Here is an 11461-nt window from a genome sequence, read left to right on the forward strand (position 1 = left end):
AAAAAAAATATATATATATATATACACACACACATATATATACACACACACACACACACACATAAAATATATATATATATCCTAAGGCTATCACAGCCATAGATGGCAATTCCTCTGATGAATCTGAGCAAAGTGAATTAAAAATCTTCAGAAAAGAGTTCACCCTTCTAGATGCCATTGAGAACATTCATGATTCACGGGAGGTGGTCACAATAGCAACATTAACAAGAGTATGGAAGAAGTGGATTCTGATCCACTTCAACACTTCAGTGGAGGAAGTAACTGCAGATGTGGTAGAAATGACAAGAGAACTAGAATTTGAAGTGGAGCCCAAAGTTGTGACTGAATTGTTTCAATCTCATGATAAAACTTTCACAGGTCAGGAGGTGCTTCTTATAGGTGTGTAATGAAGATAATTTCTTGAGATAACATCTACTTCTGGTGAAGATACTGTGAACATTGTTGAAATACAAATAAATGATTTAGAATATTACACTAACTTAGCTGATAAAAAGCAACAGCATGGTTTGAGAGGGCTGACTCCAGCTTTAAAATAAGTTCTACTATGGGTAAAATATTGTCAAATAGCATTGCATACCACAGAAATATTTCAAGAAAGGAAGTGTCAATCAATACAGAATACTTCACTGTTGTCTTACTTTAAGCAATTGCCACAGCCATTCCATCCTTCAGCAACCACTATCCTGATCAGTCAGCAGCCATCAACATCAAGACAAGACTCTCTCTACCAGCAAAGTGATCATGACTTGTTGAAGGTTCAGATGATTGTTATCATTGTTTTTTAGATAGGGTCTCATTCAGTCACCCAGGTTAGAGTGGAGTGGCACCATCTCAGCTCACTACAGCCTGACCACACCAGCTCAAGTGATCCTCCAGCTTCAGCCTCCCTAATTAATATCTGGAACTATAGGTATGTACCACCAAGTCTGGCTAATATTCTATTTTTTGTAGAAACAGGGCCTCACTGTTTCTGTTGTTGTCCAGGCTGGTCTCAAACTCCTGGACTCAAATAATCCTCCTTCCTTGGCCTCCCAAAGTGCTGGGATTACAGGCATGAGCCACCATGTTCAGCATAAAGTATTTTTTAAATTAAGGTATGCACAGTGTTTTTCAGACATAATGCTACTGCACACCCAATAGACTACTGTATATAAACACGACTTTTATATGCGCTGGGAAACCAAACAATTTGTGTGACTCCCTTTTTTGCAATATTCTCCTTATTGTGATGGTCTGGAATCAAACCTGCAATATCCTCAATGAATGCCTGCATGATGGATTCCTTATTAAGAAATGCTACTATAAACTGAAGTCAGTTTTGAGGGAAAAAAAAAAAAAAACAGATTTGTAAAGGGGAAAGGAAGACTTGGGATAAGATGACCAGATAAGAAGATAGTGCAATAATCCAGGTAAGAAATGAAAAGTATCTGAAGAATTGCAAAAAGTATGGTACACAGAAAGAAAGACGTGCTTAGGAAGTAAAACTAACACTACCCAGAACCATCTGGCCATGACGTCCGGGGAGTTAAGAATGGCACTGATTGAGATTTCTAATCTGAGTAATGATGACAAGTAAAATTTTATGTCAACTAAGAACTAGATTATTCTCGAAGCTTGCTTATACACATGTACACACACAAATATATGCAAATTGCCCTATGTTTCTGTTTAATAACACCATTGTCTCATACATTCCTCTCTAAGTAGCTGACTGTGCACACCATTTACACAATGAGAGAATTAGATGTTAACAAATGGCAGGGATGACACTGTGAGCTAACACTGTAATTCTAAAATGCCCAACACAAACAAACTAGACCACCATTTCAGTATTAAAGGAAGGGTGCCAACATGGAGTCTGCAGATAAGAATTGATTTTGCAGTAGAAATTACTTGCGTTTATTTCTTATCTCTAGGCAAAACATTGCAGCGGCAAGAAAGAATCATCTCCTAAAGCACTAATTAGCAACATAAATCTCACCAAGAGCAATGCCAAGAAATTTTATTGTTTGTCACTATACATGGTAATAGAATTTCTGACATGTTATCCCCCTAAAGAAATGCAACATCTTTAATAAACCACAGTACAAAGTGGATATTCTAATTTCAGCATATCATAACAGAGATTGCAAAACAGAAAACATAAAAAGTCTTAAACAAAACGAGGTAAAAATAAATTCTGGAATTATCAGTGGAATAAAAAATTCTCATTGATACTAGAGTAATGACAAAATCTGGGATGTCAATGCATGTTCTACATCACAAAATCTAAAATATGTCCATTATTCTGAGGAACACTAAACACAACAGATACTGTTTATAAAACTTTTTAAAATGTCCCTACTGAAATATATAATTATAGGTTGCTTCTCTGTAAACAGTTGATGAAATTTAACATAGTTTTTAAATCTAAAGTATGGCATCTCTAATATTGTTAAAATGTACCTCATAAATACTGTCTTGCCCTCAACGTAACAGAGGTTTTCTTAATTGCTTTGTGTGGTTTGTGTGTATATGTATATTTTAATTTTACGACCACTTCAGGCTCATTATAAACTATTTGCCTATTATCAAATAATATAAAACTAAATCACACTTCCTGCTACATTAGTAACAGGTATCTTATAATGATAATGTCCAGCACATAAAAAAATTATTCCTCACTGATGAATGGTTGTTTTGCTCTTACTACATAAGTCATGTAAGCCTTACTCCATGACCTTGCAACCCCTGGATATGTTACTATAACAGAGCACACATTTCTTTGGAAGCATCACTTGCAAAATTATGTAAGACATGGCATCAAAAAACACATCCTCGGGCATCAAAAATCCCACAGTCCTCTTGCTAAAGGAATGATAACTTCTGTACAAGCAAATCAAAAGCAGAAAATCAGAACTGGAATGACCCCCAAAATCATCCAAAGCAACACTGTAACTAGACTTACTCCTCTTTTCTAAACAAATATTTTCACTTACTGCAGACAAGAACATACTCCACGGCAGCACCCTAACTCCCTGAGGAAGGAAGTGGGGATGTTTATCTAAGAAGTCCAAAGAGGGATATCAAATATCCATCCACAAAAGCAGCAGACATGAGTGTTCACATTTTAATCCCACCTATAGAAGCAGCATGGCTATTTGATTATATGATTCCAATCATCTGAAAAGCCTTCCAATACTTTGATTGATTAACTGTTGACAATTAATAAACATAAAGGAGCAGAAGCCCTAAAAACACTCAGAATCAGTGAAGCAAGTACACAGAGGGACCAGAATAAAATGACATTAATAAAATCTTCTATCCTATTATACACAGGGGAGGTAAAAATTACCAAGAGTATTTTCATAAGGAAGAAAACCAGGTCTTAAAAAATCATTCTATTATTTTTTTCAACAAAACCACATGTCCTTCTGCTAATTTGTTATATTCATATTTCGTATTTCTTTTTTACCCACACAGAAGGTACTTATTTCATTCTGGCTTTTCCAAATAGAATTTAATTCTACTGTACACATTTCATCAATAATATGAAGATGAGACACAGAACATGATGTAAAAAGTCGTATTTTTATCATGTTTACATGAAAACTATATGATTTAAAGTGTCACTTGTAAAGAGGAAAATACAGCATACAATGTCAAATTTCACCTCAAATAACAGTAACATACATACTGAACACATTCAAATACCCTCATTAGTTCTGCCAAAATTACTAATGTAGTTTTTCTATTAGAAGTTACAAGTTTAAACTAGTGGCTTTCACAGTGTTTGAAAACAAGCAACAGCACAGTAACTTCAGTTGTTCACAGATAATCTGCTGGAAACTATCAGCATACATATATTTAATGGGATTTCCACAAACCTGTTAAGTTTCTTTTGATGTTAAAAATAACTACTATTACATATCATCAAAAACACAACATGTTAAAAAGAAGCTTCTAATTCTGAATGCAAGCCAAAGTCGTTACTAAGCACCAGCAAATTAACATCTTGAGAATGAAGATTATTGACTAAACAACTATTTATTGAGTATCTGCCGAGAGCCAGAAGCATGAGGTTCCCTGCCCTTAAGGAGCTCACACACAGGCAAGGAAGACATACAAAGACAAAATTACAGTACAGCGAGGTAAGTGCTATCGGAGACCTGCCTGACACATACAGAATGAAGGACTCCCATAGTACTTGACACAAATGGCCTTGCTTTGAGTACAGGTTGGAATGATGATGGTGGCTGAAGACCTTATCTTCTATTGTCTAGAAATGCTAGGTACAGTAGAGGACTGTTTGGAGGAGGACCATTAAAACGTTACCTCTCATCCATAGAAGAGACCACCAGAGGGTTATGGCCATATTAGTAACTTTACAAGCACTTCCCTGTATTTAATCACACATATTACTAATGTGCATTTCTTGAAACACATCGTTAGTAAATACCTAGAAATCAATCAGCTATGTTTGACCTCATGAAGGTGGAATTTCTAAACTTTACTTAAGAAAAATACATAGTTACATTCCATTTACTCAACTACCTTAAATATTTGGAAAACATTTAAGAACTTGGAAAGTAGCAAAACAGTACATTAAGGAGGCAAAATAAGTGTCAATAATTGCTCCTTGAAACAACATCCATACATGTTGGACAAGACAGTCCTAAACTCACTCAAAAGCCAGGTATGTTTATTTTAGAGGTGACTCTAACAAGAAAATTACAACTAGAAAACAAGGGAACAGTGAGCACAGATGCATGAGTCATAAGTAATGGATTACCATTGACAAGAAGGGGGAAATTTAAAGAAATAGAATGAAAAAACAAATGGGAGCACAAAATGCATAATCTGAGGCCACTTGATGCAGAGCAGATTTTACAGAAAACTTTAACTGTGTTCTCTTTATTTGCTTTTCCTTTTCCTATTCAAACCGGTAATTGTGTGCAGGTACTTCACTAATACTATACTGGTTCAAGAGTATTTGTAACAAAGGACTTTTTTTTTCCCTTACAGAAGGACAAATAGTGATGCAGTGGGTGAAGTGGGGAGACAGATTCAATGTAGAGGACTAGGGAGTTACATTTCCCATTTCAGTGTTCTTTAATTACTCTTTGAAGAAGTTGGTTTTTAAAATTTGTTTGTATTAGTTAACTACGCATGCTGAAAGCCCTCTTATATACCATTCTGGGAGGACCAGCATTTTGAAAATTTTGAAATAAAGCTATAATGATAACAAGTGTAATTAAAATGTTGTTGTGAGTCACAGTACAGGGATTTTTATATCTCAAGCTTCATAACAAATGATAACAGCAGAGTCACTCCTGTGGAGAAGAATATCTTAATGAACGAATTTCAAATGTCTGCTTTTAGGAGGTGCTTTTTATGTCCACATTGGCAGATTCCTCTGGCAACAACGCCCACATAAGACAGTTGACATCCTTAGATTTTTAGCCCTTCTTTTCTTTTGACTATGGCACAAATATTTTCAGTGCTTTCTAATTGTCATAAATATTTCCAGGGTTACTGACAGGTGGCAAGAAGAAAATCAATCTCCTGTTTTCCTGATTTTGTTCCCTAACTCCTTAAACTGACATCTGGGTTAAAATAGGATCTCCTTTAACAGAGTTGTTAGGTACTGTTAGCAACTAACCTGCCCACTGCTGCCTCCACTTTGTGGGGGAACAATTAGTGCAAACACAATGTGGTTATATTATCTTAGGCTATTTCTATAGAGTAGGCAGAAAAAAAGTCTCCAAAATAAAAAATGAAAATTTGACTATAGGTTTCCTGTACCCCAGTAAATTGTGATGTCTATGGACCTACCTTGCAAAAGATACATTTTAAACAGCTAGAGGCTGATGTTACCCACACGTTAAAGTTATAGGAGTTATAGCTGAAACCTACTTTTCACAAAAAGTGAGCCTCAGAAGGATATTTATTTATCTTAGCAGTTTCTATATCCACATCAAATGAAAACATTCAAAAGGTAGTCTGGTAGGTTTAATTTCATCAAGTTGTGACTACTGTATGCTCCATGGCTTACAGATGGACAACTCATGTACACAAATCTATTCTATGTAACAAGGCTGATTACATACACATATGACAACATCATAGCTGTTTTATCCTATAGTAAACCTTTTTCTCCTTGAGTAATATCATCTATACGGCCCTAAGTTGCTATCTAAAACCATAAAATTAATACCTAAGAATAAAGAATCATCACTGAACTATTACCTGGCAACCAAAAGGAATTCCTGTTATATACTACAACATGAGGAAACCCTGAAAACATTATATGCTAAGTCAAATAAGCCTTTCACAAAAGGCTACATATCTATATTCCACTTATATTAAATGTCTAGAATAGCAAGTCCATAGAGACAGAAAGTGGACTAGCAGCTGCCAGAGGCAAGAGTAGTTGGTATATGGAGTGACTGCTAATGGGTGCAGGGTTTCATTTTAGGGTGATGAAAATGTTCTAAAGTTTGATAACGTTGATGATGCAGAACTTTGTGAATATAACATAATCCACTAAACTGTACATTTTAAAAGGGTAAATATTAGGCTCAACAGCTATTACAGAATGCACCAAGTAGAGTTTCTTAAATATAAGAGGACTAGATTTTCAACCACATTTACTGGCACTGAATTTTATCAAAGTGAGCTCATCTTTATATCCTAGGATCTACCTATTAAACCTGTAAAAGTGTTTCTCTTTCACCACCTGGTTTCAGAAACACGATCTCCTCTTACAAGAAAAAGAAACGGGAATAACTTCAAGGAGGGGCTAAGTCACACAGTGCTGTTCTTTGTTAAGAAAGTACGTCCTATATCAATCCATCTAATGTATTAAGATAACAGGCAAGTCCAAGGAAATCTTAAACCATCCAACTACTTCTCAATTAGAAAAGAATTTGTGGGTAGTTACCCAATTCACAATCAACTACAATATCAAAATCTAGATACACCTATTGCTTAGCAACGAGTGGCAATTATTATTTAATGAAAACAGAAAATGTTTTAAATATGGATACTGACCTTGTTTCTTTTAACCCTTCTTTCTGAATGACTTCCAATATCTGCTTTGCTGTCATTGGTGAGTTGGGGTGTTTTTCTAGTGCCTAAAATATAAACATAAGATTCCGAGATTATTGCATGGCAGCATACAAAACGAAAATGTATGTGAATCATGCATCCTCTGCTTATTTTATTACAGGGGAAGGGGCTTTTACATCAAAGTAACAGTCCATCATACAGGTCAGGTGCCCAAAGGGAGAATGTAATTTTTTTGGACATTTAAATCGGAAATTTCTGCAACAAAAAGGGGCCATCCTTCAAACATGTCACAAAGGCATACACACCAAAAAAGAAATGTGAACCCTAAAGAAAACAAGTTAACAAATGTATATAATTTCCTTTATTTAAAGTTTCCAATATTTTATGGTGAAAGTCATGTTTTCAGGCTGTTAAAATGTTTCCTAAGATTCCAGGTCCTTGGAAACATGGAGCCTGAATACTACCAATAGAAGAGAACAGAGTGCTGGTCACAAACAGCCTCACTGGATTCATGCCCAAAATATTGAAAGAAGCATACAGGAACCCAAGTAACTCATTACAGTGTGTTTTCCAGTTCAGCTCAGTTTCCTTTCCTTTGCCTTTTCCAATTAATTTCAAGTAAGCCCTTTCCTCTTCCCATTTAGCCTATCTCAGTCATATGAACTCAGTCCCATTCTCTTTCTCTCCTCTTCTGCCCTACCTATCTTTTGTGAAAGGGGTTCTTTTAAACAAAGGGTGTGAAATACACAGGACATAGCTGATAATTTCCACAGGTCTTAGACCATCAGCCCTGGAAATCAGGTTCCTTTATTTTTCCAGGGACTTAACCCCATGTGGTGGAAACAATAAACAGTAGTGCCCCTACTGTGCACCAACATGAACTACAGGGACCACATCTGGGTACAAGAAACAAGTTACACACATCTTCACAATGACCTACTCCAAGGGTAGATGACACCTAATTAAAGATGCTATGCAGGAGTTCATGCTCAAGTCATGGCCTCTTGTAACTTAGAAACACTAGAGTTCCAATCCATGATTATTCGAAGAATCATAATTATTAAGAATTAACAGGGTCATTCTGAAAATGTAAACTTGAAAAGGCTTCCAAATCTGTTCAAAACGGCTCTGTGATCTCTTATACTGTCAATACCCAAATTTCAACCCATGCACAAGGGAAGGCTCTGTTCATCAAGGCCCTTCAGTGTGTTGCACGCAGCCTGCCCGTCCTAACTTTTCAGACACTTTCCTATTCTCTCCTTTCTAGTTCCCAGGAAAATCCCCCCTTTCTCCCAATCCTGATCAGCCCCATCCTTACTCATAGCTGTAAATTCTTTAAAGAATACAGAAATATGAGCCACACTACAACAAGGGTATAGCAACAAGTAAGTGAAAGGGAAAGAAGGAAAGTGGTCCTCGCAGAGGAGGACACTGTAGAGCTGAACTGAACACTGGAAAAGGGGAAACAGAAACATAGGCGAAGTTGTTTAGGGAAGAGGAGTATAAATACATTGGAAAAAAGGCAATAAGGAAACTGCACAATAGAGCTGAAAAGGGGGAAAGAATAGAGCACAGGGAAAAGAGGAAGAAGCTGATATGAAAACAAAAAGCTGACAGAAGTTTTAAAATAAGAACTGTAAGTAGAACAGTACATAATTATGAATTACTGAAAGGAGATGCTGTGTTCACATGGACTATATATAGGGTGAGCACCGCCTCAAATGAAAGGCAACGGGTCTCTCATAAAAGATATGGGCAGGAGGTCAAGACACAGACACACAGGAAGCAAGCAAGGAAGAGGGCAACTGGAGGGAAAGGCATACGATGGGGAAAGAAGAGAAAGACAGGAGGAGGGTGAGAAAGGAGGAAAATTGAGCTGAACTGGGAATGTCTAAAGGCAAACTGATTAAATCTAGAAAGGGCCAAAGAAGAAACTCCAGTGTACTGGACAACGTTTTAACGGAAATTTGGGTGCACTTGAAATTGGGGTTACTCACTGTGGAGGATTCCCTGTTTCTCTTCCTGAGTACAGGCCCCTCAGCACACCTGGACAGCTCCTCCCAGCAATTGAGAGAATTTGGATAGCCCTGTCCCCTTCTCTATGACATCACATCCTACTCTACAAAGGAAGTAAAAGTGCCAAGAATTACATCATGAAGTGGATGAGAGGCAGGAAGGAAATGATGAAGCCACACAAAACACCAGAAGCCACCCTCAATTCCTGCAAGACAGAGAACAGAGACAGAGAAGGAGAGGTTCCTGGGTGTGAATAAGCTTTATTGATTGAGCTGTGTAAACATTAATAGAACAAAAGATAAGGAGAAATTATCTTCACATAACAAAACATTGATGCCATCAAAATAATGTGACACATGGCAGAGACATGAATCAGACTCACAGACAGCCATACTCTAATACACTGAGTGGGGCAAGCCACAGTCAGAGCACAATGGCATCTTAAGCTACCAGACCCAAACCTTAGACTAACTGTCCATTGTCCCAACAATCTCGTGACCATAAGGCACTGCCTGGTCTTGTAGTTGCTTATATTTTGGATGTTTTGGCGGGAGATCTGTTTTTTTTTTTTTTCTATTGTTACACAAGCAACTATTCATCAGGCTTTTCCATTAACTTCTACTACTTTAATGTTTAGAAATTCCTTTTATCCAGAGAGCGTGCAAATACCTACAAGTGTTTCTTTCAAGTAGTTGTTTCTTAATTCATCTGGAATTTATATTTTTTGCCAAGGTGAAATATTAACATCTGTCCCCTCCTCCCATAGTAAGCCTCATTTCCCCAACATAATTTGTTTCATATGCCACACATGGCTAGTGAGGCATCCTCTACCATATGTTAATAGTAGGGCAATGAAAACTTTTCAAAATGTGAAACCTAAATATAATTGTGGGAACCCAATATATAAAACACACAAATGCAGAGCTGTTCATGTTGAGCTGGAGATGAGAGAGCTCGGACCCCCACACTTACTCCCTCTAATGGCTGATGGCACTTCTGGGAATTTTAAGAGTCTCCAGAGGAAACTGCATAACGCTGTCCTTGGGGGGCTTGTCCAGGGGTTCCACTAGGTCCCACTGATCTTTCCATCAATTGCTGAGTCAACACTACACTGTTTTAATTGCTGTAATATTATAATACACTTCACTTGCTCAACAGGACGCTGCTCTGATTATTCCTTCTTAAGTTTCTAAATATCCACTTTATTTTTTCCGGATGAAATTGAGATTGGAATTCAATGAAACATCTAATTACATCTAATTAAATTCCTACAAATTTTATACATCATTCCAATTAAGATTTACTTTGTAATCTGTAACAAACATTTTATTATTTTATATTTTCAGTTGCAACTTCGAATATACTTTTTTCATCTAATATTTCCCACATTCTATTGCTAATACATATAAAAGTCACTGAATCAGGGTAATTATTATCTATATGAATAGTTAATTGAGTTAACAGTTGTAACAGCACACAGTATACAATCATGTTTTCTACAAATCTTGTGAATTGCTTCTCCTTTATAATAGATGTATGCTTTATTTATCTTTCCTACATTATTTATATTGGCTAACTAATCTTTCTTAGTCCATTTCAAAAAACTTTTGCTGAAATTTTGAGCACTTTATAATTCATTTCCTCAAAAACAGGCCCCTAAAACTGCTGAGTTTCGCTAAGAATATCTGTAGCTAGAATTATTAGAACTAGCACTGCCAGGAAGATTGGAATTACAAACCACTGGCCACATATCACTGTCTCTTCACAAATCAGAGTCTGTCACAGTGCTCAGTCTTTACATAAAATGTCCTTTCTTTCTTTGTGAAACAAATTGTTCTCTTGTGTTAAAGCTACTGTGATCTTACTATACTCAATCTCTGAGATGTCTTCCATCTCTCATATACTGAAGTCTTTTCAATTCCTAGTTACTTTCCTTCTTCTTCACTTCTACTCCATGAAAGGTTTCAAATTCAACATTGCTCTCCACAAATGGGACTCTCCATGCCTGGGGCACAAAGCATACACACAACTAGCTGTCTTCCTGGTTGTGGATCTATTTTTCACAGGAGGTAAACAGATGTACAGAGCTGCCAAATACACCATTACATTCCACCTTCTTATCTAACTAACTCTATCAGGGCCTATCTCAAAGACTTATACATTCATACAGTTTTGAGGCAGGACAGTCTCATTCCAGAAATTTCTCCTCCACCCCCCCCCCCCCACCGCCCCCCAGACTTCTACATGTCCTAGGATGGGGAGAAAAAATAAACACAAAAAAGGACCTGTAATACCTGCAATATAGTTAAAGGAAAGAGAGAGACGATTGGCCATATCATGCAGTGCCAAGTTAGGAATGCAATTTTGTGTGTGT

At 36.8% G+C, this 11461-nt stretch overlaps 1 protein-coding gene across 1 annotated transcript in view; it reads right to left on the reverse strand.

Moving 5' to 3' along the window:
• The window catches only part of ASXL3 (ASXL transcriptional regulator 3), a 162706-nt gene that overhangs the window by 142112 nt on the left and 9133 nt on the right, over positions 1–11461 (reverse strand). Inside the window, 1 exon segment of the mRNA XM_017874075.1 lies at positions 7054–7136. Within this exon segment, the coding sequence (XP_017729564.1) occupies positions 7054–7109 (56 nt within the window). The 5' untranslated portion in view covers positions 7110–7136.

This window comes from Rhinopithecus bieti, unplaced genomic scaffold, assembly GCF_001698545.2.
Source record: "Rhinopithecus bieti isolate Rb0 unplaced genomic scaffold, ASM169854v2 scaffold_5260, whole genome shotgun sequence".
In the NCBI taxonomy this organism is placed as follows: domain Eukaryota; kingdom Metazoa; phylum Chordata; class Mammalia; order Primates; family Cercopithecidae; genus Rhinopithecus; species Rhinopithecus bieti.